The sequence below is a fragment of the Haliotis cracherodii genome, unplaced genomic scaffold (genome assembly GCF_022045235.1).
Source record: "Haliotis cracherodii isolate W230 unplaced genomic scaffold, xgHalCrac1.p SCAF_6, whole genome shotgun sequence".
NCBI classification, from domain to species: Eukaryota; Metazoa; Mollusca; class Gastropoda; order Lepetellida; family Haliotidae; genus Haliotis; species Haliotis cracherodii.
In genome coordinates, this window is record NW_027266319.1 from 18,273,113 (window position 1) to 18,296,524 (window position 23,412).

Genomic DNA, 23,412 nt, shown 5'->3' on the forward strand with positions numbered 1-23,412 from the left:
ATGAAGTCATGGACCCGTGAAAATCCGGGTTAGAAAAGGCCTGCAGCAACCAATGCCTGCCGTAAAAGGCGACTATGCTTGTTGTAAGAGGCGACTAACGGGATCGGGTGGTCAGGCTCGCTGACTTGGTTGATGCATGTCATCGTATCCCAACTGCGTGGATCGAGGCTCCTGATGTCAATCACTGGATTGTCTGGACCAGACTCGATTATTTACAGACCGCCGTCATATAGCTGGAATATTGCTGAATGCGGCGTTTAACAACAAACGAAATAATAAACATAAATCTTTGAGCCAACATTTAACGTTTTACCAAAGACGTATATAGACGTTTATATACCTTTTTGGTTGCATCGACCTTGTTTCGGAAATATAGAGACGGGTTTTTGTAAGACAAAGCACATGATTGCAGGTGGGCATTGCAAACCAAAACCTGAAAACAGATTCGTACTCCATTCAGTTTTCGATGTAAGTAGCGTGAGAACTCGTTTCCCCAAAGCCCTTCATGGTATTGCACATACATTTCAAAACGGACCAGACGGTATGGTCATAGCGGCCCATTTGTGTGGTCAAAACGAAGCAGTGAAGTATCGGATTGAAAAATAACATCATAATTATCCTGTTATATACATTCACACAGTAACATGAGGTTTCTTAAGTGTGGAAGCATTTGGCCATTCTAACAGAAAGTGATACCACAGGTACTGTCTGGATGGCCTCTATACTAAACTCTTCAGCAAGCAACAAACTACCAAGTAGACATTAGAGGAGACTGTAGTAGTAGTAGGAGGAGGAGGAGCAGCAGCAGCAGTAGCAGTAGCAGTAGCAGTAGCAGTAGCAGTGGCAGTAGCAGTAGTAGTTGTAGTGGTAGTAGTAGTAATAGTAGTAGTAGTGGATAATTAAAACATGACGACTAAAGTATAAATCAGTGACAGTTGCGTGACTTATGAGTCAACAGATCAAGGCGTCAGTGTCAAACCTATCAATGTCAATACACCTGTCAGGTGAAGTGTTGAGTGACAGGGTCCGTCTCAAAATACATTCGTCACTTGGATACGTACGTTTATCACACAATAGACAGCGTTGTCCAAGCGACAAACCAGTCCTATTACTTGATGTCACGGTCTGATGCAACTGAGGCCGCCTAGCTAACAGTACCTAATTTAATCGCATACATCTGTTTTCAGAAGCGTTTCATATAGTTACTTCATTGAGAAAGTAAACTTATCGATTGAATATATTTAAAATGATATTATGTTTTAAAGAAATTATAACCCTCGCGTTTCCGTATCGTAACCCAGTTGTAATAATTGTATTATTCAGGCCTTTATTATTATTCCTAATATTAGATATTTACAATACAGAAACACACTCGACAAATAATCTCTATAATCTATCGTATCTCTTGTTTAACGAATACTCCGGGTACGCTGAAATGTAGTGCGTCTTCTCAATCGTACATTTCGCGCAGTATAATACTTTTGCCCATATGTCACCATTTTCGGTTTATTTCACGATTAGTATTTTGAAACGGCCCCCATCGAACACAATGTCTAACTGCGCAGAGCATTTAGAAGTCAATCTTAATCGTATTAGCTATGTCTTGTTGATGAATGTATAAGATTTTAGATAATTGATTGCTCGACTATGTTCAATTTTGCTTAGCATAAGTACAATACACATTTTCTTGCTAAGCGCCCACGATAGAAATATCAAAGATCTACAACAAGTCCTCGGGATTTAAAGAGTATAACAGCGCATGTAAGCGTGGCGAATATCAGAAACGGACCTGCAATCTTTGAATCTCAGAGACCTCTGGTTTCTGTTGAGTGTTCAGTCTCAATAATGTTTAGAGGTATGCAGTACAGGACAATTGGCAGAGTTATTGCCCTTAGGAATGGCGAATCTTCCGTCTCTTTCTCATCAGATGGACCTCAAGAGAACATTTCCCCGAGTTTAGGTACATATCTTGCTAATTTTACACAGCTGATGTTAAGTTCCGATTGATATTGAAAAAAACAATTAATACTGGATAATTATATTGTGATCATTGATTGCTACAGGCGGAAATTATGCGAAACAGTCAAATCTGAAACCGTGAATCTAAAACTTCAAGATCAGCTGTGATTCTATATTGTTTATTGTTCCGAGATATAATCAGTTCAAATGGGAATTGTTTTAATTTGCTTTCAATCGTTGAACGTGCTGAGATTTTGTCAGCTATTTTATCACTTCATTTGAACTATTTCATGTCTCTAAAATAGGGCTTCCACGAGTCCAAATTTTTGGACTCGAGTACCTGAGGGGTGAACCTCGACTCGTACTCGAGTACCCGAAAATAGGACGTCCTTTAAGAATATTGGTTCATTAGATCAAAATTGCCATCTAAAAGTATTAAAACATGTTATAAGTATATGAACTACACTGAAATGTAAATAGAGAGCGTCCACGGAACTTGTTTATCTGTCAAAGTGTATGGAAGTGTTCAGTGTTAATGTTTGCTTGTAACTGCACTAATCTTAATCACGACCTTCAAAAACATTACATATATATCAGCTAATCAGTTGTTAATCTGTGTAAGGGAATACACTTGGCATTTGAGTCGGAGCAAAGAAGCAATAATTAAAAATTACGTCTATTTTATGTGACATTCTCAATTGTTCTAATGTACGTCTACTTTCTACAAAGAATACATTATTCAAACAATATTTTTTGAAGCTTTAATCAATATATTGATGAACAATTGAACATTGAAACAGAGTGATCTCCCCTTATCGAGTACTCGAGTCCTTGATAACGGACTCGAGTGACAGTAAAACTGACCCGGCCCCGAGTACTCGAGTACTCGTTGAAGCCCTTCTCTAAAATAATGTGATAACCAGATAACACCTACAGAGACCATCCGTCTCGCGTACAAGTGACCACCTGAGAGGGGTCACTCAGATGCATGACAGTCTGTCAGTGAACCATGGATTTCTGCATGTTGCACATAAATGTCTCTACAAGTGTAATTTGTGAAAATAATAAAACAAAATTACGTAGAGTCATTGATAATCATACTAGTTATCGTATGACATGAAAAAAAATGTCATAAGAAACGGTTAAATTCGGCGAAAAATGTGAAAAAAATGAGCAAAATGTTCTGTTTATGACAGCGATTTTCTCCTATGTACTTATTTTTCAGAAACTAACATATAGCATTTTCTAAAAGCTTATTCATCATAGAGGTACAAAATATATGAATTATTTCACGCACACCAACGCACACCCATTTGCCATCGTGTTGAAACTGGATACTGAGGGATGTTGTTTAACATATTCAGACATGTTGGCTTGTCACTTCACCGTGTTTACAGGATGTTTTGTTTGAACATAAGGTATTGTTCTTACGAACACTTACCATGTATTTCATGGCTTAAATGTTATAGATCACGTGTTAATCAGCATGATCCAGGGTTAGAAATTGGCACTAGTCCTATAGTCCTTGCCAAACTGCCCAATAGTAAAGGTATCCTAAGGACCTGTAGAATTTTGACAATTTTAAAGGTTTTGCTTTATGCTATCATTATAAGGACTAGTGGACTGAAACTGTTAGTTTCTACCGCTGATGATCACAGATCAGTTAACATGGTCAGTGTTTTACCATGTTCAAAATTTAATGTTGATTATGTTTTCGCGAGAAAGACATGAATAAAACTGTAATACTTTGCACTTGAACATGTTTAACTTTACTTACGTCCACAGGAAGACAAAAACAGTAAATATATTTCATTGACAGGGATTAAGTAAATTCTGTATAAGTGTCAGTAGTCTATGTTTGTTTGTCAACACCTGTTCATAGACATCTTCCCAAGGCAAGAAAGTTAACTGACTTTAAAAGTCCAGTTTCCACCCTTGCCGAACTAGGCTCGAATAAAAACATGAAAAGATTAGGAAATCCTGCAATGGACCGAAATCTTCATAACGGTTTACATACTTGATATCGAATTCGTGGTAGAATGCAGTGTAAATCCTCAATCCACTGACTTGTCATGTTTCGACGGTTTCCTGTATTGACATGGTTCACAAGGCCTTCAAAAGGCTGTTTATGCAGATGTTGGCCTTAAAAGGCCTTAAACTGAGTTATAGCTTGTAAAGACCTGGAATTCAGACAAAATGCCTTGAAAAGTTAAGGAATTAAACAAAAATGTCATCTTGTTACATTTTCAATGAGTAATTGTTACCACCTATTGGTTAATATTATTAATACTATTTGGTTAATAATTTGCTGAAAGTGATTCCTTTTATATGATTACAATGACCTTGGTATATGCAAACAGCCTGAAATGACTCTCCTACTTTGCTTCCAGTGTAGCATGAAATCAGAGGTGAGGAAGAAATTGTAACAAAATGGCCAAGAAGAGCAAGAGGAGATCTTCCAACAGCAGCAGCAGCCACGACACCCTCACCATGATGGTGCGGGGACTCCGACGACTTGTCATCAAGAAATTTGGAGGTGGGCTTTGTTTATTCTGAAATACTGTTTGAAGCGGTTTGAAAACCAGCTCACTCACAAACTCTGCATATAATGTTCTAAGTAGCAGATGCTTCTAATCAAACATCTCTATAGACTTGACATAGACATGGCATATCACATGAGAAAAAAGTTTAAAGGCACATGAGATAACTTAGCCTTATGATGACTGGTTGACTCAGTCTCGTTCTATACGCATTTGATATGTATACTGCAATAAGATTTCACAATTTAGTTGTGATGGTAATAAGATAATGGTAACCTTGGAACTTACTAGGGCTGTTATGATTCACTCGTGTATTCGGTGGATCGAACCGTATCCATTCATGAAATGAATTCATTATTCATCATGTTCATGGCCACTAGAATCTAATATTTATGAATATGCAATCTTGTGCATTTACATTCCCTGTGCCTAAAAATACCCATAAGAACATATTATATACATATATTTCTTCAAAGACAACACTTTTATGATATATAATTTGACAGTAATGTGGTCACTGGTCATTGTCACGTTTGAGCTATTACCTGGAAAAGTGCAGTATATAAATGTATAATATATTCATAATTAACAAACCATGTCAAATAATTGTGTTGTTTTTGTTTCAATGAATATAACAAATAATACATCAACTGCTGACTTGTTATTGTATTTGTGAATTAATATTTGTATTCATTACCCTATATTCGTGATACAAATTGTATTCGCCTCAGAGTGTATTCGTTGCAGCCCTAGTACTTACCTGACCAATTTGATTTGTCTGGTATAGAATGTCTTTCAGGAATCAATACAGAATGAACCATGAATTGATACATGGGTAGACGTATTGTGTATCATATTGTCCTGTTTAAGATCGCAAAGCATAATGGCACCTCCAATCTGTGCCAAAAAACAGTGAGTCTCCTAGCCCCAAAATGTAATTTCTGTATATATTAGTCTGTATTCAAGTAATTAATGGTTTTGTTTTTTGCATGACCTATGTCAATACATGTTTCAGGGATGAGGAGGTTTCTGTTGATCGCAGTGTGTGTTGGAGTCATTCTGTACTGTGTCCAGGCTATACTGGCCGGATCTAGTAAGTTGCTTTTCCTTATCACCCTTTAACAGAAAGGTATTTGTTGGGTACATGTTTGTGTTCTAACTTGAACTCCTAGGGGGTGTCTGAGACAGAGCAGGTCCCCAGTATTTCATGTTTGTCTCAAGAACTGATGAGGATCGGCTGATTACACTGTACGTGTCACCTGGTTGATTATGTGCAATTGTCACTAGTCACTAGTTTGCCATATTTCTAAGCCCAGACACTTGATTATATACCCGCTCCTGTGATGAACTTTAAAATTGCTGTCTGTGGCGGAAAAAAACATTCAATACATGCTTGCCGTAAATGGCACCTATGCTTGTCATTAGAGGCAACTTAAGGGATCGGGTGGCCAGGCTCGCTGACTTGGTATATGTATGTCATCGTATCCTAATTGCGTGGATCGATGCGCATGATATCAATCACTGGATTGTCTGGCCCCCCCCCAAAAACCAACATAAAACAACATTCCTTCACTCCAGCTTTGAAACAAAACCGAGTAGTGTATCATGGTGTTTGTTTGTTGTTAAATATATCTACTGAAGAAATCACTCGCATCTTTTGAATCAACAGATTCGAGTGATTTCAAGCATAATAACCTATAGGCGTGTCAGTTTTACTTGCACAAAATGGACATTCAGAATGGCCTGTGAATTTCTGCAATGACTAAAGCATCATGTCATCATAACGGTTTAATATAATGGTATCTTTTCCTTTTCAGATAGACAAATATGGGATGTTCGGGGCTCATGGAACCTGTCAGGTAATCCTGTTGTTTGAGTTTAGTATCAATGGCTGGTTGATGCACCAAGAATCACAGCCTCATCTGAAGCTGTGAACCAAAACTTCGAAAACTCTGTGATAAATGTTTTAGAAGTATCAACAAATTTTTATAGACAAGACTCAAACTGACTCCTACATTGTTTACAAGAATTATGCTGTGATGTACCATAATGTTATACAAAATAACATACTACTAAAAATGCTTTCGTTTAAATTTCCTTTGCTGTCTCAAATAATGTTCGACCGCCTCCGTGGTCTAGTGGTAGAACATCTACGTGGAGAGCGAAAAGATGTTAAAAGTTGGTACTTGTTGTTACCCTGCCTGGCGCTTGGCATTAGGGTCTAAAACAAGGACTGGTCGTTTCGGAGTCAGTATACTGTGTCTGAATGGGGTATTCATGTTAACCTGCGGCATGGTATCTCATTTGGGCTAGCACTTGTACAAGCAGACACACACGGTCATGCACGTCTCTATATAAGTGCAATATTCTTGAACGCGACATTAAACCCCATTTCGCACAGTTTTTGTGCAATATTAAATATGGTGATCAAAGCCTTATGATACCTACGTATCTTCAGCAAGTGATAACTGTTGGCAGGATTTTCACAGAGTATTCCATTGGTTCCTGGATTGCAGTCATTACAAACACTATTGAGATACTGTGGCAGTAATAGTACAGCTGTCACAGTAGTATAGCGATGGAATGAGGAGCTCGCTCCCACAATGTACATCTCCTTGTGTTATTCAACATGATAAAACCAAATCCTTGTTTCAGAGGCATTTCAGATTATTGTCTGACATAAATCTTCTTCCCTAGACAATGGAGTTAACTGACTATAAAAGTTGGCTGGAATTTCGTAGCTGGAACGTAGCGCTGCCAGTGGCTGTTACGAGTTATGTCCCTTCTATGTCCCTCCTACTGACCAATCAGATTCCAGCTCTCATATCACTTGCATTTGCTCAAACAAAATGGCTGCCCCCAACCAAGACGATCTGATTTGATTAAAAACATAAAAATATTTGGGAAATATCTGTCGATGCCCATTTGACAGTACACATGCTCTGCAAATCCTGCAATCGACTGATATCTGCACATCAGTTGCCTTGTTGATCATGAACCGGATGGCAAATTCGTTATGTGATTTTGATTGGACTATGCATAGGTCCGTTAGTCCAGCCAAAGTGTTACTCCATAATTCCTGTCTAGTTTGGCAAGGGTGGAAACTGGACTATTATAGTAAGTTAACTCCCTTGCCTCGGGAAGATGGTTATGAATAGATTGCATACTCTGAATGTGTCAACATTTTTGATGGAATAGAGCAGTATTCATGTTGAGGATGACTATTGGTCAGTATTCAGAGTGTTTAACTTTTTGTAAGATCAACATTTTAAACATTTAGAAGATGTCATCTGCCTGTCCAGTTGAAATAAGAAAGGTATAGCATGTATTGAGGCATGTAGTGAAATCACCTGTGCACATGGTTACACAAGGGTCATATTTCAGATTCTCGCTGTGGAGTTAAGTGTGAGAACAACCAGCTTGCATTCTATGTCCGGACCGGAGACGGCAACAAGGCAGGACCCACCATCTGCTTCGAGGGAGAAATGTCAGTGCTCTACCATCTTACTTGTTGTTTTTCTCAATTACTACAATCTCATTAAAATCAGACCTTAGTTCTCGCTAAAGAAAGATCTGAAGACATCCCATTAGGGATCACGTCAGAACGACCTTTCATCCAACCAATCAGTGCGTCCCTTACCAGATTATGAAAGTGACAGTCGGAATGTGATTTCTAGTCATTCCATCTCGAAAACTTTAACATGGTGTATTCCGAACGATAGTTACGGGTTTAATGACTGAATCCTTACAATCTAGACCATCTATTAGCCATTCCAGAATGTTTTTTGTTCAGGTTTCAAATTTGTAATCGAGAATTTGTCAAAATATGTTTCGATGCGTAGTCGCCAATTTGAAATTTGTTCCGTAAAGCACGAGAAAGCTGCCTTCTAATTGGTCATTTCATTGGTGGGTCAAAGTTCGCGCAAGGTCGGCCTGACGTGACCCGTAATGGGATGTCCTCAGATCTTTGTTTAGTGGAAGCGAGAACAAAGATCTGATTTTAATGAGATTGCATTTACTCCAACATTAGACTTAATAATACCTTACCTAATTACACACATTTCTACAGAAAACTGTTACTTTAGATATGAGTATTATATGAGGTGACACAACCATGTGTGTTGTTGCTCATGCTGTCAACCACTTGTTTGCCTGGTCCACTGCCTGACAGTGGTGTAAAGTAAGGATCTTCCAAATGAAGTAAACGACCAGGAATCAGTGTGTATGTGTATCATGTTTTATTTCTTTACAGCTTAATAAGCCCGGAAATGAAGAACTTCGGCAGGGGGTTGAACATCATCTCCATCAGTGGTAAGAGTTGGAGTGTTGTGGTAGATGAGATGATGTTAAGAATGCTTTATTACTCGCTTATTACTATTATTACTCAATAAAGGCTATCTATCTGATTGACTGGTCGCCGTCTTATTACACTATACATGACCAGCATGTACAGAATATCATGACGTCATGTTTGAGGCGACATCACTTGCTTGTGACATCACCATTTACTCTGGTCTCAAGATAGATCATATTGTCACATACATATATACAGGTCCATTCAGCTCTTAACATCTCGTACGGGCGGTCGGGTAGCCTAGTGGTTAAAGCGTTCGCTCGTCACGCCGAAGACCCGGGTTCGATTCCCGACATGGGCACAATGTGTGAAGCCGATTTCTGGTGTCCCCTGCCATGATATTGCTGGAATATTGCTAAAAGCGGCGTAAAACCATACTCACTCACTCACTTAACATCTCGTACACCCACTAGTGTCACCTGCAACTCATAATCCAACCTTTGTGGATGTTAAAATGTATGCGTTTTTGTAATGCTTAAATAGACAAGATTATTATTATATATACATCATTGTCATATTAGCTTTGCTTACATTTTGTTTCATGTTTCAGAGAAGACATTTGATGTGACAGATATTAAGACATTCGACACCTACGTTGAAGGTAAGAGCTACTTTGTTGCACGATATTAAAACATATATCTATTTGTCAAACATAATAGTAAGAGCATTTATTTATACAAATTGTGAAAGTTTACACATGGAGCTTGTAATTGTCACGTTTATAGTGGAGAAAACATGCATGAACTTGATGTTGTTGTATATGCTGGCTGTCCATGTCCTCCGAGAAGGTTGGACAAAGATGAGATATATTCAAGGTACTTACCTGAACTGTTTCAGATTCAGGGCTGATTAGGTTCCTCAAGAAGATGCCAGCGGAGACAGTCGTCATCATGACTAGTTACGATGAAGTCTCCTCAAGGTGAGTTGTCCTTGGGATCAGTCACTCTCCCTCAAGTGAGTTGTCCTTGGGATCAGTCACTCTCCCTCAAGTGAGTTGTCCTTGGGATCAATCACACTCCCTCAAGTGAGTTGTCTCCTCAAGGTGAGTTGTCCTTGGGATCAGTGACACTCCCTCAAGTGAGTTGTCCTTGGGATCAATCACTCTCCCTCAAGGTGAGTTGTCCTTGGGATCAGTCACTCTCCCTCAAGTGAGTTGTCCTTGGGATCAGTCACTCTCCCTCAAGTGAGTTGTCCTTGGGATCAATCACACTCCCTCAAGTGAGTTGTCTCCTCAAGGTGAGTTGTCCTTGGGATCAGTGACACTCCCTCAAGTGAGTTGTCCTTGGGATCAATCACTCTCCCTCAAGGTGAGTTGTCCTTGGGATCAGTCACTCTCCCTCAAGTGAGTTGTCTCCTCAAGGTGAGATGTCCTTGGGATTAGTAACAATCCTTCAAGTGAGTTCTCCCTCAACTGACTTGTCTTTTCATAGTAAGACTCCTGAAGGTGAATGTGTTTCCTTAAAGAGTCCTGTAGCTGAGAAAAAAAAGTCAACCATCTTGAAATAGTCTGTCAGAGCTTGTTACGTTGCAAGATCACAGTTGACCATTTTGTCTTTTCAGTCTGAAGGAAGATGGGAAAAGATGGCTGAAATATTTTGGGAGTTCTGGAGCTGACAACTTGCAGTTTCGTGATGGCTTCCTAATGATTGGCCAGAAGGGGCTGCAGGAGGGCCATGCCATTGAATATGTCAGTTGGTGTACAGCCTATTGGATTCATTTTCTAACACGCCAGAAACCTATAAGCATGTGTTCAAATCCTGGTTAGCCCTGCGTATGTGTCTAGGTCTGTCAGAACATACCCATGCTTCAGGGTTTCACCGAAGTGGTAAACATCAGAGACCTGCATCACTTTGGGCTTTCCTTCCTCATTGAGCTGACACGCCGTGATATAACAGGAATACTGTTCAAACCAGCATTAAACCCCACTTACTGGCACCTGTCAACAAATTGTGGCAACATTTTCCAGTATTGCAAATTTTACCATGTCCGCATTCAGGACATGGATCTATTTTCAAAAGCATAGTTTATTAGCTTGTGTTTTAGAAAGAGAAGTTTGTTTACACTGATCGTTTGTTTTAGCCAATTGTTCTTTCTTGAAGACCCAGCTCTCTGTAATCCCCACAGAGTGTATGTATTTGTCACAGAAGTACATGTCTTGCAGGTTGTGAAGAGAAAGAACCATCAAGACTTCTCAGATGTGATGGAGAAAGCAGGTTGTTTTTCACTGCCAAGTAAGTAAACAGCTTGATGTGAATGAATTCAGTGTAAGACCTGTACTGTTATTCTCATGTGCTGGTATACAGTTTCTATGTAACTGAAACCCCTTCATTCTTTGGCAGTATGTGGAATTAAGGGAGACCTTGGACTCCTTGAGACTTGCTCCTAGTTATTATCCCCCGCCACTAAGTGGAAAGGGGATATAGGAATGGATGACATCCGTCCATCTTTCCATCCATGCGTCCGTCCGTCACACTTTGTTTCCGGAGCAGAACACAAAAACCATGAGAGATATCTTAACCAAACTTGGCACATAGATAGGTCTAGTGGTGAACTGGTGCCTTTTGATTGTTTGGGATTTAAAAAAAAAATCATATTTCGAGTTTCCATGGCAACGACTTTGACTTTGACTGCAAATGGCGGTAGTCCTCATTTCCGGAGCAGATCTTGAAAACCAAATAATAATATTTCACCAAACGTGGCACATCAATAGGTCTAGTGGTGAATTGGTTCCTTTTGATAGTTTGGGATTTTAGAAATAATTATTTTTCGAGTTTCCTTGGCAAAGACTTTGACTTTGACTGAAAATGGCAGTAGTCCTCGTTTCCGGAGCAGATCCTGAAAACCGTACCATATTTCTTCACCAAACGTGGCACATAGATAGGTCTTGTGGTGAACTAGTGCCTTTTGATAGTTGGGGATTTAAAAAAAAATGTTTTTCGAGTTTCCATGGCAACAACTTCGACAGACTGAAAATGGTGGTAGTCCTTGAGCAGATCTTGAAAACCGTACCATATTTTTCACCAAACTTGGCACATAACTGTGATCTGAGTGAAAAACTGAAATTTGTAGATTTCTTTCATGTGCGGAAAATGACTCAACTCATTCACTCTCCAACTCTATGTCTTGGAGCTACACTGGACTTGTTTACTGATCATGCCAGTGCTGTAGAATTCCAGACTCCAGTCTACTACTCAGATCATCAGATGATTGGTGCTGTACTTCTCAGTACACCTCATGGTGACCCCTGCTCTCACTGATCTCTAAGTAAAGTAAGAACTCCCTCACTTCTCTGATTATTGTTTAAGTTAACTCATTACAAATACAACAGTGTAACTGATCTTAAACCTACTCAACTGTATAAACACTGCCACCTGTCCTTTTTATATTCTTGTCAACCATACTCTGTACTTCACTTGCTTGATAATGGTGTTAGAACCTACACTGAAACGTCCCTCCAAATTGTAATTAAGAAGTTGTTCGTCCATATGTCTCATCCTTACTCATAACAAATACTGTTACGTATTCTATCATAACTGCAGATGACAAAACAACACCTGTAAAAACTTTTGTAGTGCTGCAATTAGGCCATTTACAGAAAGGTCCAGGAGCTAATACATTGCACACAACCGGACATGTCATATTGGGGGGGGGGGGGGGGGGGGGGGGGATATGAGTATTTTATGCTTGTTTGAATCTTGGGACCCCAAACAACACTGGGATAATGACAAGGACCCCTTTACTTTCAGGCTACATTTCCAATACTGATTAATGAACTAACCATCTTCCCGAGGAAAGGGAGTTAACTGACAATAAAAATTCAGTTTCCACCCTTTCCGACTGGGCTGGCATTATGGAGTTCTACTTCAACATCCGGTTCGTAAGGTGCAATGCAGATTTTGGTTGATTGCATCAACAGCTATTTTCCGAATCATGTTTTTAATCAAGGTGCTGATATGATGTACTTTTTAAGTAAGATCCTTTTTAATCCATTATAGATATAGATTATCGATCAGATCGTCTTGACTGGGCGCCGCCATTTTGTTTGAAGCAAATGCAAGTGATGTGAGAGGTGGAATCTGATTGGTCAATAGGAGGGATATAGAAGGGACATAATAGGGACTCGTAATAGCCACTGGTGGTGCTACGATTGAACCCAGAAATTCCTGCATAGTTCGGCAAGGGTGGTAGCTGGACTTTGACAATCAGTTAACTTCCTTGCCTCGGGAAGATGTCAACTAACACAAATACAAGGAAACTTCTACAGCTTTGATTGAAGGAAAATCAGTTTGAAAATCAGTACAACGGGCTCTGTCATTCTGCTTGTCAATCTCAAAGTGCAACATGATTATCGTGATTATAATCCCTTGTTTGTCAGCATCATATCCATGGACGTTGCCATGATTACCAAAGTGGTAAACATCTGCAAAACCATCATTTGGGTCTTTTTCGCCCGCAGTACCCTGACTTGTCATGTTGTAACTGAAATGCTGTCCAAAGCCTTGACAAACCCTGCACACTTGCAACTTTGAAAATCATGCCAGTCCACTAGTCTGTGACTATTCAAATGTGCAGTGATCTGCACCAATTATCAATGCTACAATTTTCCTACCTACTGTAACTGAATGAATGTAAACATATCGAAAAGTTTTGTCTTGTTCAATCAGAACTAGCTACAAACTGATGACGACCGAAATAAGGTTTACACCAGTCTTCTGGACTAGTCTTAAAACAAATTTCAAAGCCTTTACTCACTAACTTGGGGTTTTGGCTTACCAAAGTGGTCAGCATCTGTGACCTGTTTCATATCGGACATCCAACATCATGATGTCACTGAAATACTCTCCCGTATGACCCGTGAAGATCTGGGTTAGAATAGGTCTTCAGCAACCCATGATTGCTGTAAAAGGCGACTATGCTTGTCGTAAGAGGCGACTAACGGGATCGGGCGGTCAGGCCTGCTGACTTGTCATCGATCCCAGTTGGGTTGATCAATGCTCATGATATCATGATATCACTTGATTGTCTGGTCGGGACTCAATTATTTACAGACCGCTGTCATATAGCTGGAATATTGCTGAGAGCGTCGTTAAACAACAAACCAACCAACCACAACACACTCACTGCCTCGATTGGTTGTTACAGTGGGCCCAAAGCGAGACCTGCAGATGCTGTTGCCGAGGGTGATCCACCAGAAGGAGATGGAGCTGGGGCCAACCATGGCCAACTGTGGGGTGCCGGAGTCCTGCGGCCCACACTCCTTCCCTGTTAGCGTCTTCTCTGGGGAGGGCAACAAGATCCAGCCACAGATCTGCGTCAGTGGCCATCTGTAAGTATTAAGTCAGTCAGTCAGTCAGATAACACAGTAACAAACTTACTAAATGGCTGATCAGATGTGATCGAACTGTATTTGAAGTAACTTCCAGAGTGTTTTGTTATTAGGTTCAGTTGAGGGTAGGGAACTTTTCTTTCTTTGTGTTTTGGGCTGAAATTCAGGCTCATCATGTTTTTTTAAACTTTTTAATATTTATTTGTGAAACTTTGTGCACCCATTAGGTAAGTGCCATTTGCTTTTCAGAAATTATTAACAGTTTTGCTTTTGCTTTCCTTGGCAATAACTTCCTTTGAGTTAAGGGTTTGTTACAGATGCCAATCCCTCTTTCTCCATGAAACTTTGCAGGTGTATTAGGCTGGTTTGCTGTTGACATGACAGTACTGATGCTGATTGATTTCACAGTATTTGTTTGTTTGTTTGTTTGTTTGTTTGTTGTTTAACGCCCCACTCAGTATTATTCCAGCTATATGACAGAGTTTTGTAAATGATCAAGTCTAACCCAGACAGTCCAGTGATTGATATCATGAGCATCGATCCACGAAATTGGGATACAATGACATGCATCAACCAAGTCAGAGAGTCTGACCACTCGTTCCTGTTAGTCGCCTCTTACGACAAGCATAGTCGATTTTTTACAGCATGCATGGTTTGCTGGAGACCTATTCTACCCCGGATCTTCACGGGTTGATTTCCCAGTAATGATGGGGCATGGGTGGCCCATTCGTACAAGGTGCTGCAATTTCGCTGTGCATGCCAGAAACCTATGATTGTGGGTTCGAATCCCAGTTTGCTCTGATTATGTTTCTAGGTTTGTCAGCACCATACCCGTGGTCGTGGGTTTCACTGAAGTGGTAAACGTCTGAAACTTGCATCACTTGGGGCTTTTCACCCACATTAATCTGACACACCGTGCTATTACTGGAATACTGTTAAAAGCAGCATTCAACCAAACTCACTCACTCACTCACTCACTCACTCACAGTAATGTTCAGGTTATTCATTTACAATTGTCTGTATACAAGGATGAAGAAAGATGTAGATGACTTTGTCTTCATATCTCATTAGCAGGCATGTGATATTTCGTCTAATGTTAGAATTTTCGATCTTTTTGATGTTTCAATTTCGAACATGAGTCTCTGAATTTTCCAAGTGAAGGAGACATGTCTCATCAGTCTTTGTCGTCCTTCAATCACATGCCTGCATCATGTCTCCTACAGTTTTGATATTTTACTTCTGTTCCAAATTGTGCATGTTAACTTTTATTCCTGCAGGATGATGACCGAGAATCTGAATAATGGAGGCCGTGGGTTTAACGTCCTCGTTGTTGACCCAGATAATGGTGTTCCTAAGATGATCTCACGAGTGGACACCTATACGTATGGTAAGACTGTCCGTTGTTAGAATGGTAACAGGGGGAAGAGTGTTAGACTGTCATGATTCTCACACTCTGATTGTACCTGGATGTTGGTGGACTAGGATGTAGCATTGCAGGACATATTTGCTGGGAATCACAGAACGGTTAAACGGTTAATAGAACTAAAGACATTTTTCTCCCTAATGTAGCTATGTTTTGGAAACAACTAGTCTAAGATGAATTCTAGTGGTAACATTTGTAAACATGGTCTCAACTTGAAATTGAAAGGAGCACACAGTTTGGAATCCCAGATAATATCCTGACCTGTTGCAAGGCATCAAAGATTTGATAAACATATCGACAACAGTCAACTTTACAAATAGTATACTACTCTAAAGAAGTTAAGGAACACCTGATTCTTTCATATTACTATAGTTAATCTGTGATGGTATGTGATCCTTGATAATTGCTCCAATGATCAGGGGTTTGTAGAGGCCTGTTCAGAGGCTGATGTTCGGCCCCAAGTCTGTTGCAAATAAAAGTAAAAATTCCTAAATTGAATAAAAAATATCATAATTCCTATAAAAAAACATTAAAATAACCAAATTTTGAACAATGATTGAATATCTTAAGTTTGTACCAATTTTCTTGCCAAGGGTGCTAAGTTTGGATAAATCCCAGATAATACTTGAATCAAGGACTTTTCACTTCATGAACAGGGCCCATTGACCCTTGACTTTCACACTTCCTATCAAACACTCTGCTGGGAACCTGTGTTTGTCCCTGCTGTTATTGACTCCTGTCTGCTTCTCTGTTATCCAGACAGCACAGACCTGGAGATACTACTGGAGTCCCTGGGAGACAGAGACATCATCATCTCCCTCGTCGCAGACGATGGTGCCAAGAAGTAATGATGTGGAGAAATAATCTCTTTCCTATTATTGTACATTATATTAAAGTGCAATTTTGTCTAAACCGGATTTGTGTGGCAACAAAAATTTAAACTTGTTTAGACATGTGTCCAGGTTATATTACTTGACTGTGAATTAACAGTGTAAATCTGGGCCATAAATCTTTTCAGGTTTTGACATAGATCCAGAATCAGTCAAGGGGCCTCTTGCACAAAGCGATGAAGATTCCGGGGTAGAATAGGTCTTCAGCAACCCATACTTGCCGTAAAAGGCGACTTTGCTTGTCGTAAAAGGCGACAAACGGGATCGGGTGGTCAGGCTCGCTGACTTGGTTGATACATGTTATCGATCCAAGTTGCCTGGATCGATGCTCATGATGTCAATCACTGGATTGTCTGGTTCAGACCCGATTATTTTACAGACCGCCGTCATATAGCTGGAATATTGATGAGTGTGGCGTTAAACAACCAACCAACCAACCAACCAAAGTGATCTTAACGCTACGACTATTGTAAGCCCATATTAAAGTATGGGAGTTACGATCATCTTAGCGCTTTGTGCAAGTAGGCCCAGACTCCGGTTTTGACAGATTCCACATTATTTTGAATGTTGTGGAAGAAATGTAAACCAGCATAATTGAACGAGTCAATTTTGATAAACATGTTAAGGTCAGCTTTGTCACAAAGTCCACTGTAAGAGGGATGTGCTGTCTTCAGTGACTGTACGGGATGAGGATGCTTGAAGTGCTGTTTGTAAGATGTATTTATGACTGTGGTGCAGGTCTCTATATATTCCTGGGCAGAAAAAGGTTCTCACACCTCATGCTTGTCTCCCTTTTGATATTCTTGGGTAGAAAAGGTCATCACACCTCATGCTTGTCTCCCTTTTGATATTCTGGGTCAGAAAAGGTCCTAGCACCTCATGCTTGTATCCGTTTAGTTATTCTGGGTCAGAAAAGATCCTAGCACCTCATGCTTGTCTCCCTTTTGATATTCTGGGTCAGAAAAGGTCCTAGCACCTCATGCTTGTATCCCTTTAGATATTCTGGGTCGGAAAAGATCCTAGCACCTCATGCTTGTCTCCCTTTTGATATTCTGGGTCGGAAAAGATCCTCACACGTCATGCTTGTCTCCCTTTAGATATTCTGGGTCAGAAAAGGCCGTAGCACCTCATGTTTGTCTCCCTTTTGATATTCTGGGTCAGAAAAGTTCCTCACACCTCATGCTTGTCTCACTTTTGATATTCTTGGGCAGAAAAGGTCCTCACATCTGGTGATTGTCTCCCTTTAGATATTCTTGGGCACTAAAGACTCTCACACCTCATGTTTGTCTCCCTTGTGATATTTTGGGTCAGAAAAGATCTTTACACCTCATGCTTTTCTCACTTTTGATATTCTTGGGCAGAAAAGGTCCTCACATCTGGTGATTGTCTCCCTTTAGATATTCTTGGGCACTAAAAACTCTCACACCTCATGTTTGTCTCCCTTGTGACATTCTGGGTCAGAAAAGATCCTCACACCTCATGCTTGTCTTCCAAAGACTATACCTGAACAGAATAAACCCAAAGTTTACAGGTTGCCATAGACTATTTATAACTGACTGCATCATGCACCATGAACTCATTCATTCCCTTTGTTCCAGGCTGGGTTATATGGCCCGGGAGTTGATGAACCAGCTGGGGAGCGGACTGATACAGAATCTCCGCTTCAGAGATGTCTGGTTCTTTGTAGGACAGAAGGGCATCGAGGGCTTCACCCAGCTGGAGCAGGTAAGCACCCAGACAGTTGTAGCAGTCCACGTTACTGTATCAACCACTCCATGCTAATAGTCACTGCAAGAGTTGGTTCACCGTACTGTCATAGCAGGAGATTGTAATGTTCACTTGGATGATCTGAAACCTGAAAATTGAAACAAACAATCCAAATGTCACCGTCTGTAAAGTATTGGTTCTCAGGCAATGGTTTTAGAAAATATAGTGTGGGCGGGCAGTGTCTTTTTTGTTGTTGTTGTTGTTGTTAAAACTAGTATGTAACGAATAAACAGTTGTGTAATCAATAAACAATTGTGTACAATCAACCTGGGAAAGGGCCTCCCTACATAAATGTATTCCTTGATGAGTAAAATACTGGACTACAAGTTTGACTTGGAATATTTAAGGATTTTTTATATATATTTTTAAAAAATTGAAATTAAAACAAAACGTGCAGCGAACTCTATGATGATGCGAGCGTTGCCTGAGAACCAAGACTTTTATTTTTTTTAGCCTAAGGTAGATGTTAATACTGACATTATCACTTAGTTGTCACTATAACATACTTAACAATATTACAGGTAGCAGTCACACTGTGAGTATGTGTTCTAAGGTTGAACATGTTTTATGGAGGTGTATTATTAACCTTGAACAATGTTCAGTTTGTTATCACTGTTAAGCTGTTATTTGTTTGTCACACATTTTATCAATTTGTTTTTTAACGTAAGCTTTTACTTTTGATTTTTTTAGTTTTCTCTTTTCATTTTTCTAATCCAGCAAAGATAGATCAGGAGGCAGGTAAAAAAATTGAAACTATTTTTTAATATTTTTTAAGAAGACTGGGTTGACATTACACTTTGTTTAGATTAAGTTTGTTCCATATTTTCTCTTTTTGGTCATGTTGAAAGGTTGTTGCTGTAGTTTTGGATATGGCCTGGGTTCTGTTCCCAACTTTGGTACAGTGACATCATCTCAGTGTTCCTGGATGTGATGGGGGATTTTATTTCTCTTGTTTCTTGTCACTTGACGTTTTATTAAGAGTTAACTGAGATTTCCTTCCACTGAGCCTAACCTTGGAGAGTGTAACCACTAACTTTCACAACATTCCACGATGTGTAGCTTCACTGTGGGTAAAGTTCCATCAAGTGTTACTTTCTACCAAGTATAGGCACCCTGGAATAAAAGATCTGACTTTAATGACGAAAATTTTAATGACATAGTATAACCCTCTTCTGACCACCTCCGTGGTCTAGTGGTAGAGTGTCCACCCGGAGAGCGGAAGGTCTGGAATTTGGTCCCCAGCCGCGTTGTTCCTAATGACATTGAAAGATGGTACTTGTTGTTACCCTGTCTGGCGCTCGGCATTAAGGGGCTAAAACAAGGACTGGTCGGCTCGGAGTCAGTATACTGTGTCTGAGTGGGGTATTCACGTTAAACTGTGGCATAGTATCTCAGTGTGCTAGCACTATAAATTGGCATCAGTCCGGAGTAGTACAAGCACATCACCTGCCACTGAGTGGTATATCCTTCTTTCCGTATGTAATAGATGTGATATCTATTTTCAGATCAGCTATGCAGGATTTGAGGGAGAATGGCCAAAGGTTATAAAGAAATCATTCTGTGTTCCCAGAAAAAGTAAGATTTCAAGACCTTTTGTCCAATTGTATTACCGGTACCATGGTTACTATTATCGCAGTTAGTCGTCATTTTTTCTCAGAGTTGTGACCTGCTTGATGGCATGTCATCATACCCTGACTGCTCATATTATCAAACACTGGTTTGTCTGACCCCGACTGATTATTTACTGGCTGCTGTAGACTAACATCTAGTCTCTGATTTGAACATATTTTACAGAAAAACTGTTGTAAATTTATCTTAATGAAATATATGAAAAAGGATACTAGAGATTGCAGTAATCTAGACTTTCCCACTATTATAGACTTTCATTGGCTGTATTGGATATATTCGTTTTATTTGTATGACAGACTGAGGCTGCTGTGATATAGCTTTGATATTTCTGCGTACTGCAGTAACCAATCACTCATTGAGTGAGTGAGTGAGTGAGTGAGTGAGTGAGTGAGTTCGCTGCTTTTGGCAATATTCCAGCAATATCATGGCAGGGGACAGCAGAAATGAGCTTCACACAATGTACCCATGTGTGAGATCGAACCAGGCTTTCGTTGAGTCGAGTGAACACTTTGACCACTAAGCTACCCCACCTCCCCAACTGATTCACAGAACGCTTCTGACATGTGTTATTTCCTCCAGTTAAAGGTCAGAAGATTGTTCCTGATCCAGACGTGTACCGTAATGATGCAAGGAGGGAGTTTTGTAAGAAATATGATGGCTATCCAGAGTTCTGTGATCGTAAGTGTCTAACTATAGCACGTTGCAATTGTCTGAGTGTGTTGACATCATATCAATGACATGTTTTTTGGTCAGGTTATATCACATGAGTTATAAACAATTGTGAGTTAAATATTGGTGTTATGTTAATAGGAGAACATGGGTGCCAACAATGTTCAGTATTTACTTGAGGAATGTGAGCATATATGCATTTAGAAATACATGCTTGGGAAAAAAAACCTACCTATTGAAATGTATTATGGGCCTGTGGCCTTACATTTCTGAAATAAATCTGTGTCTTTGTCTGTGAAAACGAACTTTTGTTTTGGAAAATAATCAGAGTTACCTCCCTTAACTTGTGTTAGGTGTTTTGATTCTTTGTAAATTCTAGAAGATGTGTTCAGGAAATGCTGTGAATATACATGATATATGATATGGCTTTGTAATGACAGTGGTTAGAATTGTAGCAAATAAATAAATGTGATATTTTTATATGATTTCATGTTGAATGTTGACATTCATGTGTTATATATGATTTTACAGTACATATCAGATTATGTTTCAGTATATAACTTATCTTTCAGCTACCCATGTTGATGATTTCCTGAAGCCGGTGGGTGTTGTAGACAAAGCATTACAGAACCATCGTATCTTCTCCACACCCATCATTGTGGTGCCAGGTGGGTACAGAACGCCTTCTCCACATTGGGTTGTTTTTAAATACAGTCTTGGGATAAAAATGTTGATACATTATTGGGTGAAAGGTTTTTAAACGAAACAAATACATATTGTACAAGGTGAAATGGGGTTTAACGTCACGTCCAAGATTATTACACTTAAATAGCGACGTGCATGCACGCGAGCATATGTGTGGCTCTTTGTACTAGTCCGGACTGATGCCGATTTATAGTGCTAGCCCACTGAGATACCATGCCGCAGTTTAACATGAATACCCCACTCAGACACAGTATACTGACTCCAAGCCGACCAGTCCTTGTTTTAGCCCCTTAATGCCGAGAGGGCGGTCGGGTAGCCTATTGGTTTAAGCGTTAGTTTGTCACGCCGAAGACCCGGGTTCGATTCCCGACATGGGTACAATGTGTGAAGCCCATTTCTGGTGTCCCCAGCCGTGATATTGCTGGAATATTGCTAAAAGCGGCGTAAAACCATACTCACTCACTCACTTAATGCCGAGCGCCAGACAGGGTAACAACAACTGAGTACCATGTTTTAACGTCTTTTGGTATGATCAGCCGGGGATCGAACCTAGGACCTTCGGCTCTCCAGAATATTCCAAGATTGTAGATCCTCCTATTGATTCATATTTTGAAACTAAAGCATACTTTGAATCATATTTGCTGACACAATCGGTTTGTTTGTCAGGGTTGAACCACAACGCTCTGGTGCGGACTCTGGAGACGACACTGATGCAGCCAGGGATGAAGCAGGACATGGTGGCTGTGAGTAAAACTGTACATTGAGGCGTACAAAAATAAAACAATTGGTTCTCAGGCAATGACGTTGGAAGATATAAAGCATGTTATGTTGGTGCAACTGTGATGCAAGACAAGCATGTATATGTTATGTTGGTGCAACTGTTATGCAAGACAAGGATGTACATGTTATGTTGGTGCAACTGTAATGCAAGACAAGGATGTACATGTTATGTTGGTGCAACTGTTATGCAAGACAAGCATGTATATCATGTTATGTTGGTGCAACTGTAATGCAAGACAAGCATGTATATCATGTTGTGTTGGTGCAACTGATATGCAAGACAAGCATGTATATCATGTTATGTTGGTGCAACTGTGATGCAAGACAAGCATGTGTATCATGTTATGTTGGTGCAACTGTGATGCAAGACAAGGATGTATATCATGTTGTGTTGGTGCAACTGTTATGCAAGACAAGCATGTATATCATGTTATGTAGGTGCTGCTGTGATGCAAGACAAGCATGTATATCATGTTATGTTGGTGCAACTGTAATGCAAGACAAGCATGTATATCATGTTATGTTGGTGCAACTGTGATGCAAGACAAGCATGTATATCATGTTGTGTTGGTTCAACTGTTATGCAAGACAGGCATGTATATCATGTTATGTTGGTGCAACTGTAATGCAAGACAGGCATGTATATCATGTTATGTTGGTGCAACTGTAATGCAAGACAAGCATGTATATCATGTTATGTTGGTGCAACTGTAATGCAAGACAAGCATGTATATCATGTTATGTTGGTGCAACTGTTATGCAAGACAGGCATGTATATCATGTTATGTTGGTGCAACTGTAATGCAAGACAGGCATGTATATCATGTTATGTTGGTGCAACTGTAATGCAAGACAAGCATGTATATCATGTTATGTTGGTGCAACTGTAATGCAAGACAAGCATGTATATCATGTTATGTTGGTGCAACTGTTATGCAAGACAGGCATGTATATCATGTTATGTTGGTGCAACTGTGATGCAAGACAGGCATGTATATCATGTTATGTTGGTGCAACTGTAATGCAAGACAGGCATGTATATCATGTTATGTTGGTGCAACTGTAATGCAAGACAGGCATGTATATCATGTTATGTTGGTGCAACTGTAATGCAAGACAAGCATGTATATCATGTTATGTTGGTGCAACTGTAATGCAAGACAAGCATGTATATCATGTTATGTTGGTGCAACTGTAATGCAAGACAGGCATGTATATCATGTTATGTTGGTGCAACTGTAATGCAAGACAGGCATGTATATCATGTTATGTTGGTGCAACTGTAATGCAAGACAGGCATGTATATCATGTTATGTTGGTGCAACTGTAATGCAAGACAGGCATGTATATCATGTTATGTTGGTGCAACT

General features: G+C 39.8%; 1 protein-coding gene across 1 annotated transcript in view; it reads left to right on the forward strand.

Moving 5' to 3' along the window:
• Positions 1-1,880: 1,880 nt before the first annotated feature.
• LOC139444704 (protein O-linked-mannose beta-1,2-N-acetylglucosaminyltransferase 1-like) overlaps positions 1,881-23,412 on the forward strand; it is a 42,927-nt gene continuing 21,395 nt past the window's right edge. The window contains exons 1-18 of the mRNA XM_071225633.1: positions 1,881-1,960; positions 4,350-4,495; positions 5,515-5,592; positions 6,317-6,358; positions 7,884-7,986; positions 8,752-8,810; positions 9,404-9,454; positions 9,691-9,772; positions 10,414-10,540; positions 11,015-11,084; positions 13,996-14,179; positions 15,457-15,566; positions 16,362-16,446; positions 18,091-18,217; positions 19,765-19,834; positions 20,468-20,566; positions 21,130-21,225; positions 21,929-22,005. Coding sequence (XP_071081734.1) covers positions 4,390-4,495; positions 5,515-5,592; positions 6,317-6,358; positions 7,884-7,986; positions 8,752-8,810; positions 9,404-9,454; positions 9,691-9,772; positions 10,414-10,540; positions 11,015-11,084; positions 13,996-14,179; positions 15,457-15,566; positions 16,362-16,446; positions 18,091-18,217; positions 19,765-19,834; positions 20,468-20,566; positions 21,130-21,225; positions 21,929-22,005 — 1,566 coding nt within the window. The 5' untranslated portion in view covers positions 1,881-1,960; positions 4,350-4,389. The remainder of the gene's footprint in view (positions 1,961-4,349; positions 4,496-5,514; positions 5,593-6,316; positions 6,359-7,883; positions 7,987-8,751; positions 8,811-9,403; positions 9,455-9,690; positions 9,773-10,413; positions 10,541-11,014; positions 11,085-13,995; positions 14,180-15,456; positions 15,567-16,361; positions 16,447-18,090; positions 18,218-19,764; positions 19,835-20,467; positions 20,567-21,129; positions 21,226-21,928; positions 22,006-23,412) is intronic.